Source organism: Leptonychotes weddellii, chromosome 13, assembly GCF_054177405.1.
Source record: "Leptonychotes weddellii isolate Sample4059 chromosome 13, ASM5417740v2, whole genome shotgun sequence".
In the NCBI taxonomy this organism is placed as follows: Eukaryota; Metazoa; Chordata; class Mammalia; order Carnivora; family Phocidae; genus Leptonychotes; species Leptonychotes weddellii.
Window position 1 is genome coordinate 65,639,478 of NC_138381.1, and position 17,217 is coordinate 65,656,694.

The following is a 17,217-nucleotide window of genomic DNA, read 5'->3' on the forward strand; positions in this document are numbered from 1 at the left end:
TCTACCATCATGACCACCTCTGTCACCATCCCCTCCACCTCTACCAGTCAATATTGATGACAGTCAGGGGACCTGGGCTGGAGACCTGCCTCAGCCATTACCTTTCTGGCTAACTGTGGGTCTCAGTTTCCCCATTTGTAGCTTGAGTGGTAGGACTGTACCGACTGTTTGCAAATGACGCTCCCCTGAGCACTAGGGGCCCCTGCAGGGTGCAAAGGGAGGCAAACAGGTGCCCTCTGGGTAGCCCATCCCCCTTCCAAAATGCAGCTCTTCTTTTATTCAACTTCTGTTAAGATTCCTGGTGAGAGTTTATTAGAACAAAGGATTCTGTGGCTTGAAAGAGTTGAAAATCAGCAGATACACAATCAATACAAGCGGGGACTAAGGACAGAACCAGGTAATTCATGGGCGAAGAACTCTGTAAGGAGAAGCCCCTTTCTCATCAGCAATCAGACAGCCGTACCTAACCGGACAATGGAATACCATTTCTCACCTATCAGATCAGAAAAACACTGAACGCCAGCAGTGTTGTCAAGGATGTGGGGAAGTGGGGGCACTCCTAGACCCAGATGGGAATGGAAACTGGCGCCGCATTTTGGACCGGTCATTTGGCAGCACCTGTGAAAAGGTGATGCATGTACCTCTGACCCGGCAATCCCACCGGAAGGACCTACCGGCAGGAGTGCTCCATGCATCTGCAAAGACAGGCACATGCAGGACCTCCTGGGAAATGTGTGAGGACACAGGGCCACCCAGCTCTGCCATCTGTGACCGCCCTTCATGAGCTTGCCCAGGGCCTGCTGTGGCCCCCACATCTACCCGGAGGAACCCCGAACTGGCTCCATTCTGGGGACACCCAAAGGCCAGGTGAGCGGAAATCTGGGCTCACACCTCAAAAAAGTGACTTGCTTATGTAGGTCCATCACGCCAGGGCTGCTCCCCGGAACTCAGAGCTCTCTCCCTTCACGTAAGGTGGATCACAAACCACAAGTGTGACCTTGGACCCATCAGCTCACTTTCACCAACAATTCGCCAAGCAGGGATGGTTTTCTCATCGGCTAAAGGAAGCTGATCAAAGCGACTCCATAGCGATTTTTCAAATGAAATCATTTACGTGAAAAGCCAATTGGGAAATATCGACTATGTCAAGACTGACACCCACCCCCACCATGTTCCAGGCCCTTGCCCCCTCCCCCGCACCAACCCAAAGCAAATTCTCTCTGAATACCCTCTCACTTGGCAGGAACACCATCTACCACTGCATCACTGCTGGGTATATAGACAGCCTCCCTTTTTTTTCACTTATAAATGACGCCGGCATGAACATCCTCAAAGATCCACACATAGGCTGGCTCCGGAAAAAAACTTCTGGGGTGAAGGGCAAGGACACGTACAACATTGGTCAATGCAGCCATCTGACCCTCCAAGAGGGTCGTTCATCTTCACTCCGGTCTGCTGAAACCCAGACCGTGCGAAGATCAAATCTGGACAAAGACAAGATGTTCTTATCTTAGGAGAGGTCATGGGAAAGAATTCAAAAGTGTTTCTAACTGGCTCCCCAATAGCTGGCCCCGTCCTTCCAGCCAGAGTTCTGCTGCAGACGAGGCAGCAGGGGAAACTGGCCCTCGGGCCCAGCCTGTTAACTTAGGTGTGACAGAAGAAAGGACTTCAGTAGGGAGGCGTTCGCAGATGCTGGAGGCAACCCAAGGTGCCCAACGAATTCCTCTAGGGGTCTCTTAAAACGGGGAGAAAGGGCAGTTTGAGCTCCCTGGGAAGGATTAAAGGGGGTGGCGGGGGCGGGGGGGGAGGAAGCCAGGTTCTCCCAAGACCTTCTTGTCCAAGAATTGAGTGGCTCTTCGTACTTGGGGGAAATGGCATCCTGCAGCGCTTTCCCCCAGGTGCTGACAATAACGCCTCACACAGGATCGCAGCGTTTGGAGCCCACCAGCTGGTTGAAATCCAGAGCAAGCCTCCTTCTTCCCTTTGCCAGAGACTCGGCTGTGGCCCAGGGAGGGCAAGCGACTTGCCCCAGGCAGCACAGCCCCGGAAGGAGTAGAGCTGGACCCCCACCCCCACCCCGGGGCACCAGACCCAGAGCCAGTGCCTGCCCAGGGCTTCCCACCTGCAAGTTCACGTCTCCGGAGAGCCCCAGGGCTGTGGGCTTGACCTCCAGACCCGGTGGACTCTCAGAATCCCCACACATGCAGCATCCTGGGCAGGACCAAGGGCGCCGGGGTCCCAAGGGCCGTCTGTCTGCTTCTTCACCTGCCATGTGACCTCGGGCCGGCCCCCCACGGCGCACTCAGGACCGTGGGAACAAAGGCGCCTGCCCAGTGCGGCTGCCAGGAGCTCAGATACCAGCTCCGCCAGCGCCAGCGAGCGGGAGCGCGCGCCCTCTGTGAGCCCGGAGGGCCGGGGGCGGGCTGGGGGCTGTGGTCCGAGGCCTTTTTGCCCCCTTTCTGCCGCCAGACCACGGGCGCCCCCCTGCGGCACCCGGCCACTGTGCTGACACCTTCTGCCCCAGCTGAGCTGCAGGGCCACGTGGAAGTGTGGGCGCCTTGGCCTTGGGCCTCTGCTCCAACCCCGTTTCCTGCATTCATGCACTCACCCATTCATTCATTCATTCATTCGGGAACAGGATTGCAGGCAGAGCATTGGCCATGAGGTCCAAAAGCCTCAGGAGGTTCAAAGCCCCGCTCAGACACTTTCTGGCTGTGTGAACTTGGGCAAATCGCTTTACCTCTCCGAGCGTCCCTGTCTTCCTACATAGAAGGTGGGTATCTGTGCCTCCCTCAGCTTTGCGAGGACCCGGTGTATAGAGAGTGCTCAGTGCTGTGCCTGCTACACAGTAGGTTCTCAAAAAGTGATGGAAACTGGACCTGACAGTGGGATTTAAACATTGACCAAGGACAGAAGTAGGAGATTGGGGGCCGAGGGGGGTTTTCAGAGAGCCTCATCTCAACCCTCCCCAGGGTGGGTGCAGAGATGTCCTACCTCCCAGTGTCACCCTTCCTCTCTGCTCCCCAATCAAGGAGCGACTCGAAGGGAACTCAGCACTCCTTGCTCAGCATTCATTGAGCACCTACTGGGTACCCAGCTCTGTCTGGGCTCTGACCCGCAGTGCTGGGCAGGGAAGCCACAGAATGTCAGAGATCAGAACGGCCAGCAGCATCCTCTTCGCTACTTCCTGGCAGTAGGAGCGACAAAGATCATCAGAAAGGCTAACAGAAAGGGAGCCCTTTCTCCACACTGGGTCCCGGGGCCCCGAGCTCGAGGAGCGTTTTCTCATCTGAGTCTCGCAACAGGGCAGGACCTGAGCTTTCACAGGTGAGACGCTGAGGCTCCAAAAGGGGGGCAGAAGCTGCCCAAGGTCACACAGCTTGGAAGTGGAATTGAACTCAGATTTGACTACAAGTCTTATAGAATGCAGATACCTTACGTCCTTCCCCCCTGAGCCTGAAGGAGTCTCCTGCCCAGAGTCAATGCTGAGAAGTATTTGGCTTGTTTCATAGATGGGAACCCAACGGAGAGGGGAGCGGAGATATTCTAGGTCACCTGGCAACTAATCTAGCTGGGTACCCCCCAACCTTTCCCACTCCCCAGAAATAGCCCTGGCACCTGCCCCAGATGGGCCTGAGTCCCTGGGCTCCCTGACCCACATTGTCAGCCATGCACACTCCATGTACACTCGCCCGGACAATGTCTAAGTTCTAACTGGGGTCACCGCACCTCAGAGGGAGACAGGGAACAGCTTCCACGGGACCCCTGGCCCCCATCAGGCGCCAAACCCCCACAGAGGGGCACGCGGGGTTGGGGGTTGGTCTTTGCCCAAAGGGCAGCACGAGCCTCTCTTCTCTCTAGCCCCATCCTTCACCCCTTCCTTGGGGTTCACGGGACTTCCCTGGCTGCTGGCCTTGTTCTGCTTTTGCCAACATTGCCAGGACCCTCTGCCCTGCCCCCACCCAAGACAAGATGTGATGACGCTGAAGTTTCAAGCGTCTAAGAATCACTGACCTTATGATCTGGAAAGAAGAGGTGACGCTCAGAACAGCGAGACACTTGGAGACTGACATTTCCCCCTTTTCTTCGGGCACAGCACTTCACTGTTTGTAGCTAACAGCAGCTCCCATTTACTGAGCACCCATGGGGGGGCCTGTTCTAAGCACTGGAAGTGAATGAACTCACCTTCCACCGCCTCTCTGACGTAGGAGCCATTATTCCCATTTCACAGACGAGGAAACTCAGGCCCAGAGAGGTGAAGTGACTTGCCCAAGTTCACACAGCCGGGTAGTGGCCGAGTTGAGATTTCAACCCAGGCCGTGTGAAGCCTGTACCCCTAACCACCACGCCCCGCCATCCTACACATTATAAAGTGCACTCACAGCATTCTGGGGGGTGGGGGGAGACAGGGCAAGGGCTGTGGTCCCAGGACTTTATACGTGAAGAGCCTGTAGTTCAAAGTGACTTGCCCAAAGTCATGCAGCTAGGAGGGTCTCCTGGTTCCTTATTTCTGTGTCCCACTATCTCTCCCTCTCCTTGCTGTCCCCAATCCTCCACCCCTGTACAATCTCAGTCCCCCTTCCCCCCTGCAGACCCCCTCGCTGAGTCTGGTTCCCCAAACCCTATGGCAGAGGCTGCAGGTGGCCACCCATAGACCTGGACCCTCCAGCCTTCCAGCGCACCCCAGGTGTCCCTGTGGGGCCCCAGTGGGTGGCAGGATGCCCGCGCTGAGCACTGCAGAGGCCTCTGGCATTAGGGACCCTGGCAAGAGTGGATTTACGAGGACTATTTTATACTTTGCAGCTGCCGCTGTAAACCCTGGACCCATTTGGGGAGGAGGAGCAGCTGCGGGGGAACCCCCGTGGGGCCCTGGAGCCAGTGCCAAATCCTTCCTGCTATTTCTGAGCAGCCGGAGGAATCCTGAAATTAAAACCGCCCGAAAAAAAAATGACAAATCCCTGTCCCACTCCACATGGGCCTGCTTCTTCCCCAACAGCAGATGAGGAGCTAGAGCTGAAGCAGAGCAGAGCTAGACACAGCACAAGACCGCCCACCAGAGACCCGGATTCCTGGTCAGCTCTGGATGGGCCCCAGTCCCAGTATGCTCCTTGGATGTCCACATATGAAATGTGGGGGGCTGGTCTAGAGCAGGATTTCTGAGACCCTCTGAGCTTCACAAGTTCCCTACAGTAACTGAGCTCAAACATTCCCACTTTAAGGTTCAATGCTCCCACTCCTGGCTGTGTGACCTTAGACAAGTTACTTGACCTCTCTGAGTCTGTTGTTTTCATCTGTAAAATGGGGACAAATAATGACCATCTCATTAAGAAGGTTGGAAGGATAAAATAAACAAACATCAGTAATTCCAAGCAGCTTTATTTATAATAGCCACAAGCTGGAAAACCACCCAAACGTCCATCAGCAGGTGAATGGATAAACAAATTTCAGTACATCCATACAAGGGAATACTACTCAGCAGTAAAAAGCAGTGAAATGTTAATACGTACAATAGCATGAATAAATCTCAGAACATTCGTGCTGCATGCAAAAAGCCAGATAAAAAGAGTACACTATATGGTTCCATTTATATAAAATTCCAGAAGATAAAAATGAGTCGTAGGGACAGAGAGCAGGTCAGTAGTGGTCTAGGGCCTGAGGTGGGGGGGAAACAGCCAGCAGAGATTGCAAAGAGGTGCGAAGAAACGGTTAGAGGTGACGGACATGTCCATTATCTTGACTTTGGCGATGGCTTCATGAGTATACTCGTATGTCCAAATTATCAAATTGCCGTTTTAAATATGTGTAGTTATTATGTGCTAACTATACCTCCGTAAAGCCGTAAAAACTAACATCAGTAAAGCACCAGACATGTATAATAGTGCATTTATATATGGCGGCCATTCCTGTTATTAATCACCGTGGTTGCATCTAGATGATTCTTTGATTCATTTTCATCTCCTCCACTCAAATACAGCTTCAGATCTGTTGGGCCAATGGCGCGTCCTCAGTACCTGGCACCGTGCCCCGTGCCAGGGGGACAGTGGTGAACAGCCCCCCAGGCAGTGACCGTTGCCCAGCCGTACCCTTGGACACTCTGATTTAATCGGCCTTGGGGGGAGGGGGGCACCTGGCTGACTTGGTCGGTAGAGCATGCGACTCTTGATCTTGGGGGCGTGAGTTCGAGCCCCGTGGAGATTATTTAAATAAATAAATAAATAAATGGTCTGGGTGGAGCCCGGGAGGTACGACATAACAAAGCTCTCAGACAATCCCAGTGTGCAGGTTGAGACCCCTGCCAGGTAGGGTAGGATCATCTCTTTACGCACATGGAAACGAAAGCCCAGAGAAGTGAGGACATTTGCCCAAGGCCACACAGCTACGAAATGGTAGAGCGGGCATTGACAAAGGCAGTCTCCCCCCAGGGCCCAAACTACCCGAACCACCCCAAGAGGGTGCAAGACCATGTGCCTAGTGCAGAGCTCCCCGGAGACGTGAGTTCTGCCCCTCGTCCTCCTGCCTTGGATGTGACCCCCAGCCAGCGAACACCCAGCCCCTTGGGCTGATCAGAGAAAGGGCACACGGAAGAGGTCCCTCCAGCACCCCGCGGACCCCCCACACCCCCACCTCCAGCCCAGGTCTCCCCCTTGCCTGGCCCCAGCCCACACGTACCCCCAGCCCATCTCCCCCCAAAGCTCACCCTCCGCTGGTGCCTGGCCAGATGTGTGTCCACCCTAGAGGGGCTCTAAGCAGGAGTGGGGCCCTGCTCTCTCCTCCCCAAGGGTTCATTCACGCATTCATTCATGCAAGCAGCTGTCGAGCCCGAGGGAGAAGTCACTCTAGAATCAGATGATGGGGCGGGGATGCTGGCTCTGTGACCTAGGCAACTGACTTCCCCTCTGCGACATGGGAATAACAGCAGGATCCCTCTGCTCGGGTTGGGAGTCTCAATGAGTAAATGATGTTCAGGGCTTAGAGCAGTGCCTGATGCGTCACAGGTGCTCATTAGCTGTGAGCAATTATTAATAGTATTGAGCCCAGGGGAGTGTGGGAGAGAGTCTGGGTGAGGGCTGTTGGGGAGGGCAGGTGACAGCTAGGCTGGAAGCTAAAGGAGGAGGGGGAGTTAACTGGACAAGGAGGGGGTGTGGAAGGGCATCCTAGGCAGAGGGAATAGTAGCTGTTAAAGCTCAAAGGTGAGGGGGAGGTTGACGCCTCCTCTGGGCTCCAACTACCTCCTGAGTCCCCACCCCCATCAGTCCCGAGGGACACAGGCCATAACTAAGGCCGCTCACCTCATGTCCTCTGGCAGGCCCATTAATGGGGAGCCATTGACCAGGGAGCTGCTGATTGCAAAAGTCATCCCTGCCTCTTCCCCAGGAATCTCTAACATCTGCTTCTGTCTTACCTGAGTTTAACCTGTTATGGGGAAGCTTAATGCGTACCCCAGCCACACCCAATCATCTAGGACCCTGCAGGAGCTCAGGATCTAGGAGACAGCCTGTCATACACAGAGAGGTTGAGTGGTTTGGCCAGAGCCACACAGTATTCAGGTATCCATATTGGATTTTCCCTACATTCTTGTGCGGGAGCGGGTCTGGGCTGAGAAAGGGAGGGCCCTTCCCTGCTGCGAGAGACAGAGGCCATTGTGTGTTATGAAACCCAAAGCCGGCCCCCTTTGGAAGGGAAGTGGGGTCAGCGGAGGGAAGGGCTGGGGTGGGGGGATGGCCTCCCTGCCCCCCTCACCCCGGGATCTAGCACGTGCTCCCAACGCAGCCACATCTGGATTCCAGCTGGCAGCTCCAGGGAGGAGGGGGAGCAGTGGCCCCCAGGAACTTGCCATCAAAGGCAAGGAAGAGCCTGGCGGGGCGAGGACACAAAGGCCAGGGCCGCCTCCAACCCCAGGCCAAGGGTGCCGGGAGCAGGGCACCGTCTGTTAGCCCGGTTCTAGTCCTTGGCCACGCTGCCAGCAGACGGGAGGCTGAAAGGGGAGACTGGGCTCATGTTTCCCAGAGAAGGAGGCGGGTGGATCTCCTGCAGCCACAGTGCACAGCAGAACTGCTCTTGGAAGCGGGGTCTCCGTGGCCGCAAGTCCAGGGCTGAGCTCAGCCTTGGGGGCAAGACCTCCTGCCACATTCCCATGGGGGACCCCGTTCTGCCCTCTTTTCACGAATCATCTCATTCCGCCTCATCTCATTCAGCTTTTCGGGCCTGCCTGATGTGTCTCCCCCAGAAAGCTGCCCCACCCCATGGAACAGCCCAGAAGAAATACCCCCCCCCCAGCAGACTCATTCCCCCTCAGAAAAGCAGCGACGCTCAGGCCAGAATAAAGGTTTATTGTGCTGGTTTGCTATATCTCAGCACCTAAAAAATTGTGCAGAGGTTGGGGGAAGCCCAGACAGAGGGATGAGGAAGAGGACCGCCCCCCACCCAGAGCCTCCCCAAATCAGGACGGAGCTCAGGCTCCCTTGTCGAAGGCTAAAGAATTCTGTGAGCTCAGGCTACCAGACACGCATGTAAGCAAAGGGTCGGGGGCTAGGGCCCCCCTGCTCCAGGCTGGGTGTTAGAAACCTTCCCCTACCCTTTCAGAATCCCCCCAGAGTGGGACCCCCTTCACACACTGCCCCCCCAGCTTCTGGGCAGCTTTGGGGGCCTGACAAGAAAGGTTCGATTCATTCACCCCATGCCCATGGCAGTAACGGGATGAGAAATTCATCCCCAGGCAGAGATGCTTGGCAGAACTTGAGCGGCCCTGAGCCCCCGGACCCCACAGCCCTAACCCCAGAGCAACCACAAACTGGGGGGCACCTTCAGGAACATTTGGGGCAGTAATTTCCAGAGTGTGCTCTGCAAAGATTTTATTCTGTAGCTGTAAAAAAAAAAAACAAGCAAAACCAGATTCCACAGGGGCTTCTACTAGAGTATTTGCAGAGCCCTGGGGTGCTCTAAGGTGGAGGGGGTTGCAGGGAGTGGAGAGGCAGTGTCTCCTCAACTCACTGGCCCCCCAAATCCTTTTTCCACAGAGTAGCTCGGGGAACCCAGCCTTGGACATGCTGACGTAGGGACCTGTCATGATGTGTGCACGGGCCTCTCGGAAGCTTCCTGACTCCCCAGACCCACTTCTGCAGTAGCTTTAACTGCTCCCGCCCGGGTGGGGGGGGCCTGGGGGGGCCTCGGCAGGTCCCAGTCACCCTCATCCCAAACTCCTAGTTACTCTGACTTGTCTTCCCTACTTCCATGGAAAAGCGGCAATGTTGGTACCATCCCGGGGGACCGTGGCATGTCTGCCCAAGTGACGGGGCTGATTTCGTGGGATATGGTATCATGAATATAGTGGGGATCCTTCCCATCCCCCCTCCCCAGAGACGTTGTGTTTGGGGCCGCAGGGGCAAATGGTCCTGGGATCCGGGGAGATTCCTGGGGTACGCTGGAGACCAGCATCTCTGCCTGCAGCAGGGGGTGGCCAAGGAGGGGGTGTCGGGGAGCAGTAAGGGTCAAGGGCCTTTCCACACCCATGGAGGTGACCACGAGGAGTCCGACAGTCGGGGCCAGCAGCCCCAGAGGCCTGTTAGACCTTGGGGACGACATTGCAAGCACAGGGGCTCTCGGGGGGACCAGCGGCTCCCCTGGCTTCCTGGGCTAACAAAGGAGCCGCTTCCGGCTCACCTTGGCCTTGGCCGGCCTCCAGGGCCCCCTCTGCCACCACTGTGCCCGGCTCCTCCAGCACCCCTGATTTCTCCGCTGGGCTCCCACATCCCTGGGCCTCCTGGTCCGCCTCCCGGCCGCCGCTCTCCTCTCCCTCTGACTTGCCCTCCATCCTGGCTCCATCTCCACTGCCCGGGGCGGCTCTGGCGGGGGACTTGAGGTTCTGGGTGGCAGCGAGGATGTCAGCCTGGAGCTGCTGGGAGGAATCCAGGGCCTCCTCGGGCCGGCCGTCGGGAGCCCGGTCGGGGACCTCGCTGAAGGTCCGGGGCCCCCCGGCCCGGTCACTCTGGTCCACGTACTTCTTCTTGGGGAAAGACGAGGGGTAGTAGGCCGAGGCCTTGTGCTTCTGGCGGGTGATGAGCGCGGCGCAGACGATGAACATCAGCAGGAACACCAGGGAGCCCACCACGGCAATGAGCATCACGTACTGGCGGAAGAAGTCCACGATCCCGTCCAGGAAGTTGGTGGGGGGCTTGGGGCCTGCCAGGGGCGTGGGCTGGGGCCCCACCGACGTGGGACTGAGGGCCGGGGTCCGGGGCGGCGGGAGGCTTGGGGAGGAGGCCGATGAGCCCTCGGCCTCCCCGCTGCCCCCTGTGTCCTCCAGGAAGGCAGCGTGCAGGGGCACGGAGTAGGCCACCGCGGGCAGGACCCTGAGGAGCAGCAGCAGAGAGACCACCAGCCTCGGCACCACCACGGACACCATCTTGTCCCAGACCTGTGGGGCAGCGAGGCAGGAGAGAGGTCGGGGTGGAACTCCGGGGCCCCGGGGGACACAGAGCGTATTCTAGCGGGCCTCTTCCCTTGCCCACCATATAGTGGACCCCGTTCGTTCACACGTGGGGTTCTTGTCTGCCCCTCCACTTCATCCTGAGCCCCTGGAGGGACCCCCCCCACGAGGAACCCCACTTCACCCTGAAGTCCTAGAGGGCAGGGACTGATTCTCATTTACCTCGGCACTCTCAGGGTTTCATACCATGTCTGGTATACCGTAAGTGCTCCATAAATGCATCTTGACTGACTTGGCTGAATTAATAATAACTTACCCTTTCATCGCTTACCACGTGCCAGGTACTATTCTGAGTTTCTTACGTAGAATGTCATTGAATCCTGAGAACCACCCAATGGGGGAGGCACTATTATTATCCCCAGGTTCCAGGTATGGAAACTGAGGCTCAGAGGAGTGAAGTCAGGCAAGAGTGGGGGTTTGGAGCTAGGCACGGAGGGAGAAATGGTTGGGTCGGGCCGGGAGAAAGTAAGAAATGGAGCAACGGAGGGAGCTGACCCCTCCTCTTCCAGGGAACCCTCCCCAGCATCTCCCGGCCCTTCCTTGGTCCTGGTCCCCTTCTCTGGGAGACTCATAGGTTTTGAAGCTTTCAGACTCCCTGAGCTCAGGAGAGGGCCTGGATGCCAGGAGCCGTGGCTCACCCTCACCTCAAGGTGCAAAGCAGGGCCTGGAGGCCCAGGAAGGGGTGGGGAGAACCCGCGTGCCTGAGACGAAGCTGGAGCCGAGTCCTACGGCCACCACTAAATGGGAACCAGATGAACCCCACCCCTCTCTCCCTCCCCCCGCTGGAAGGCTGCTCCCGACATGAACCCCCAGACCCCATCTGGCCCAGACAGCCAGGCTGACTAATACATTCCGCATGGTCCAGGTTTGCGGAGGAGGCCAGCTCCTAAAACATGGGCTCTCCCCGCCAGCCCGAGGGAGGCTGGGCCCTCAGACAAACCCAAGAGCCCCTTTCTCTGCACCCTCGTGGGCTGTCTGTCCCTGAGAAACCCCTCCTGACCCGGGAGGGGCTTGAAGCGCCAGGACAGAAAAGCCTTGGGATCCCCTGTCTGACACCCTCTCTCAGGGGACCGAGATGGGGGACAGGGGCCCGGAGATGAGGGGCAGGCCCAAGGCCACAGAGCGAGGTCCTGGGCTGGAGGCGGAGGTCAGGTTCCCAACACCTGGGCTGTGTGTCCCCTTGGGTGCCCAGTCCTCAAGGCCTGCTTCCTAAAAGGGCTGGCAGTCCTGGCCTCAGGGGTCACCGTGGGGATTTGGGGAGTGAGGTAGTTATGATGTCAAGACATTAAGCGGCTTCTTCCAACTGACCTGAGGCCTCCCAATTAAGTAGCACTAATTGAAATTAATTGTACTGACGTCAGTTGGGACAAACTGGCTCAGATGACCAGGAAAACCCAAAGGTAGTTCCAGGACATAAAAAGAGGCAAAACTACTCAGAGTTTCGGTTTAAATGGGGGGAGCTGATGATCCTGTGCTTTCATCGCGGGGGAAGCCCCCACCCCCTTTGCCGGGCTCAACCCTAGAGCAGCCCTAGAGCTCCACCCTAGAGTCCAACGCTGTTGAGGGGCTGGAGGTCCCCAGACCGACAGTGACTTGCCCAAGGACACACAGATGTACCTGTCGGAGCTGGGATTTGAACCTTTGTCTGGGTGAGTCTGAGAGTCCACACGCTCACACCACACACACGTACATACAAACGTACACACACTCACACACCACACATACACACTCACACACATACATACCACATGCCATACACACAGACACACACACACACACACACACACACACCGTGCACACGCGCTCTCATGTGCCCCGGGCCGGCCCCCAAATGAGCTGGCACCCCTGGATGACACCACGCGTCAGCTGGAAGGGAGGGGCCTTCCCGGCACCTCACATCGAACGTCCCTGCAGACGGCTTTGATCTTCAGGGTCTTCGTCCGCCGGTCACCTCCCTGCCCTCCTGCAAGTCAAGCCTGAGAGAGACTTGGTGGTGGTGGCTGAGGCTTCTCCCCACAGAGGGCGGCTATGAGCGGCCCCGGGGGCTCCAGCTGGGTCCCGCTCCGCGGGCGGCTCCCTCTGGGCCTCACTGTCCCCGTCTGTAAGTTGGGGGGGTTGGCGGGGAACTGACCACAGAGCCACACGGCCCGGGGGAGACGACATGCAGGAAGCGTCCGGCACAGGGTAGCTGTGCACCCAGGAAAGGTCGGGGCTCGAGAGCAGCTCCATTTCGACCCCAGCAGAGCCCGGGACGAACCCCGTCCTCCCACCAGGCGGGCGGATGGTTACCTTCACCCAGTGTCTAGACCGGCTCATCGCCCCCCCACCCCGGGCAGTGACCAAGCTCTCCACCCTGCTGAGTGAGAGCTCAGCTCTAGCCCCCCAGGAATCCGGGACACGGGCACGTGTGTGTGTCTGCACACACACACAGGCAGACACACACACACAGACATACACACACACACAGACACACACACGACAATGAGCTGGACAGAGGGAAGTGCCCCCTTCTCCCCGGAGCCTTGGGGTCACGGACAGACGGTAAGGAAAGAGGCCACACAAAGGATCACTGGCTCTTAGAGGCCGAGACCCCGACTCTCAGGTCCCCCACACCCCTCAGCCTGGCTCCCCAGGAAAGGAGCAGGCAAAGTGTCGGGGGTCAGCTGGGCCTCAAAGGCAATGGCTGTGTGGCCCTGCATGACCTGCATGAGGAGCCCCTGCCCTCTGTGGGCCTCAGTCTCCCCTCTGTACAGTGGGCACGCTGGCCCGGACAGCCCCGAAGTGATCAGTCTGCCCATCAGCTGTCCCCGCCGCCTTCCGGGAGACGATCAGCCTTGCTTCCCGAGTCCTAATGTTTTCCAGGGCTCAGAAACTCACAGGCCACTGGGAACTGGGGTCAGGCCAACCCCTCTCTCGTTTTAGCCAAGAGGAAACTCAGGCCCGATACTGGGAATGGCCGGCCCAGGGTCCCACAACCAGGGGAGAGCAGGTTGGAATAACCCCAGGGGAAGTCACCGCCCAGCTCCGTGTCCTGGGGTCGGGCACGTCACCTCTGTGAGCCTCGGCTTCCATATCTGTGCAATGGGGCTAAGGGCCACCTCCCCGGACTACTGTTAGGACAAGAAACAGCAGTGCCAGATGAGGAGGTGGTATCACTTCATGGGCCCCACAGGACTGTGCAGGACCCACAGCTTGGAGCTGGGCCTCCCTCTAGAGCCCATCTCACTCGGGGTTTGTGGTTTTAAAGGTGATGATGCAGATGATGCAAATCTACCCCTAGGGTCTCCGGAGGAGGCTGAGGGGCCAGAGCCACTGCCCCACCCCCACCCGGAGACTGGTGGCCGGAGGGGGAGGGGCAGCCCACGAAAACCTGGCTTTAATTAGTGGCTTTGGGGGAGGAGGGTCTGGCTGAAGCGCTACCCCCCCTGCCCCAGGGCAGCCAAGGACAGGGACTCGGGCCCCTTGGAAGGGAGGCCCGGAGAGGGCAGGGGAGTCCTGAGGCTCAAAATATACATCCACACAAAGCAGCAGCAGCATGGACACACAATATACGGACACACAACACAGACACACTAACCTGTCTCCCAACACACACACACACACACAGCAACAGGGACCCACAAGGCCCAGACACCCCAGAAAGTCTGCACAGCCCAGCAGCACGGACAAACAGAGGGCGCACGACAGACCCCCAACGGGCTGATTCTCTGGCCACGCGGGCCCACAGACACAACCCCCTGACACACACTCGGTCCCCCACAGACCACAGACGGGGTGGGGGGAACACCCCGGGCCACGCGACCCTCCGCGCTGACCCCGGGACAACCACCCTGGTGCCCACTTTGCGAGAACACGTCCCCTCCCGTCAGACCACAGCTGCACGCGCACTCACACACACACACACGCACACGCACGGGCCGGACCCGCACGCCGGACGCAGGGAAGGTGCACACGCATTCCGCCGCCCGAAGCCTCAGCACAGATCCCACGCGCGCGCGCACACAGCATCCGCCCCACGCTCAGAAGGCACAGAACTTAGAGACGCCCCCAAAGGGCTTGCGGCAGGCCCCCAGTCCCTAAAGCCCAAGCGCCCCCAGGCTCCCTGGGGCAGAGGGGCGGCCGGGACTCACCAGTCCGTCCGTCTGGCCGCACGCAGGGCCTGGGTGCTCCCGCCAGGTGAAGCGACGGGGAGTGCCAGTTGCCGCTGCTCCGGCCGGCGCCCCCACCCCCGCCGGACCCCGCCCCCCGCCTCCCGCCCCCGAGCTGCCGCGGGGCCAGCTTGATTCCATTAAGAGAGTTTGGGGTGGGGACAGGGGAGGGGCGGGGCTGCGCTCGGCCACACACACGATCCCCCCCTGCTCCCAGCTCCCACTCCCGCAGGCGCCCCTCCAGCTCTGCGGAACGCCAGATGGGGCACTTCCTCCCCGACCCGGGGTCCCCAGCGCTGGCCCCTGCGGACAGACAGACGGGGATGTCCTGCAGCGCCCACCTCCCCCCCAGAACAGCGAGCTGGGGGCCTGCCTCCCTTCCGAAGGGGCCCAGGTCAGGGAGGTTGGCGGAGGGGGTGGGGAGGGGGTGCCTGGACGTGAGCAGGAACATCCCCCCCCCCCCCCCCGGCCCCGGTTCCAGCTGTGACTCAGGTTTTCCAGAGGCTGGGGTGCAGGGTGAGAGCGGAGTGTGTTTCAGGGAGAGCATGAGCAGCGGCGGCCCGAGGGTCAGGGCCTGCAGCCGGGAGCGGAGCTCTGGGGCCCGCTGTCCCGCCCCGATCGGGCTCTTCCCTTGTCTGGGCCTCAGTTAGCTCATTTGCCAGGGTGGGCAGGAAGCTTTCTGGGCTCCCTCTGGCTCTGACACTCTAACGTCCGTGGCCTGACCCGGGACCCCAAATGGAGTAGCTAGAGCAGGAGTCGGCAGGGAAGGGGGGGCCCATTTCACAGGTGGGCAAAATGAGGCAGGGTGTAGTCAAGTGGCTCAAGCAGGAAACTGGGGCAAGCCAGTAGTAGCCCCTGAAACTGGGATCTCTGGCTGACCTCAGGACTCCAGTGGGTCTGCGGCCCTTTGCATTCATTCATTCACACGCCCCTTCATTCGTTCATTCAGCACATGCTTCATGAACATCTGTGGTGTGCCAGGCACCGTGCCAGTCAGGTTTACAGAGGCAAATCAGACACAACCCAGCCCCCGAGCAGCTCTCACGCAGAAAGCGGTCCATAGCAGGAGAGCAGTCAGGCCAAGGGCTCAGGGAACCACAGAGCAGGCAGAGGTCCCGAGAGGAAGAGGCCGGGAAGTTCTCCTGGAGGACATGGCTGTGAGCGAGCAGAGTCTGAACAAGAGACTCGGGAGAGGCATCCCGGGTGGAATAAAGGCAGAGGGGCCGGAATGCCATACTGTAATTATCTGAGGCTGGAGCATGAAGTGGACAAGAGGGAGGAGCAGGTAATGAGGGTGGCAGTCAGCAAGAGCCAGGCTAAAGTGTCAGAACGTCACTCTTCCACAAGGCAGTAGGGAGCCACGGAAGGTACAGGGCAGGGGGCAGTGCGTGAATCCACAGTTCCGGCCCACCCTTTAGGAACCAGGACTCCAGTTTGCTGTCATTCCTTCCAGTGGTCCCAGCAACCCCTACTCACCTCCAAAAAGGGGGAGGGGACAGTTGTTTGTTTGGAAAATAAAACCAGAGAAGTTCCCATTTTCTCTCAGGATCACCCCCAAACCCTGCATCCTCAAGGGAACAGACGACCGCCCACCGATGGACACACACAAGCCCCCAGGTGCCAGATGCCACCCGCACACATGTCGAAGCAGCTGTATTGCTTTTGAGATGGCCAGGGGCCAACCCGGGGCTCCGGGGGAGGAGCCCCTCGGCCGCGTCTGAGGGCTACAGGGACTCTGACCCTGAGAAATCAAGAGGCAGGGGCCGCAGCCCTCCCAGACAGGGCCTGCCCCCAGTTGGGATGGCCCAGATGCTCCCCGCCTGAGTCAGGGTCCTGTTCTGTGCTCCTCCTTTGGCGGCAGGCAGACAGACATGGGTTCAAATCCTGCCTCCACCGAGTCCTGCCTCCCACAGAGCCTCTGTATTGTCATCTGTAAACCGAGGACAGAGAATCTCTACTGCTCACAAGGCTGTGGGGAAAAGTCAGAGGGGCTGGAAGGCAGGAAATTGCCTGGATGCCAAGTGTATGAGTTTCCTACAGTCGCTGTAACAAATGACCACAAACTCAGCGGCTTAAATCAACACACATTTATTATCTTACAGTTCTGGCAGTCAGACATTAGAAGTGGGTCTCACTTGGCTGAAAGCACGGTATTGGCAGGGCTCCGTGCATCCCCGAGTCTTCGGGGCGGAGGGAGTCTAGAAACCACTTGCATTCCTCGGCTTATAGGCTCTTCCTTGGGCGGCAGCAGCCTGAGTCCTCATGCTACCGTCTCTCTGGCTCTCTTCCAACCTCTCTCCCAATTTCAGGGACCCTTGGGATGATATTGAGCCCACCCAGGTAGCCAAGGATGATCTCCCCATCTACTATCCTTAACTTAATCCCATCCACAAAGCCCTTTTGCCATTCCGGGTGACATAGTCAGATCAGCAGGTTCCAGGGATGGGGGTGGGGACATCTCCAGGAAAAGGGTCATATTCTGTCTCCCGCACTGAGATTGAATATTATTACTTGTTTCCTGCAGAGCTGGAGTCATCCACCCTCCAAAGCGCAGAGTTTTCCTCTCCTCCATAGAGCCTCAGG

The 17,217-nt window shown here is 58.4% G+C and overlaps 1 protein-coding gene and 1 long non-coding RNA gene across 2 annotated transcripts in view; both read right to left on the reverse strand.

The window, feature by feature from the left end:
* The window catches only part of LOC145716836 (uncharacterized), a 16,425-nt gene extending 14,075 nt beyond the window's left edge, over positions 1-2,350 (reverse strand). The window contains exon 1 of the long non-coding RNA XR_014139753.1: positions 2,123-2,350. This is a non-coding gene — a long non-coding RNA (uncharacterized LOC145716836). The remainder of the gene's footprint in view (positions 1-2,122) is intronic.
* A 5,960-nt stretch (positions 2,351-8,310) lies between these two features.
* TMEM119 (transmembrane protein 119) lies at positions 8,311-14,721 on the reverse strand. The gene is made up of 2 exons (XM_006747758.3): positions 14,617-14,721; positions 8,311-10,414 (listed from the first exon to the last, which is right to left on the reverse strand). Exon 2 carries the CDS (start codon positions 10,400-10,402, stop codon positions 9,563-9,565), a length of 840 nt encoding a protein of 279 aa, XP_006747821.1. The 5' UTR covers positions 10,403-10,414; positions 14,617-14,721; the 3' UTR covers positions 8,311-9,562.
* Between the last annotated feature and the right edge of the window lie 2,496 nt (positions 14,722-17,217).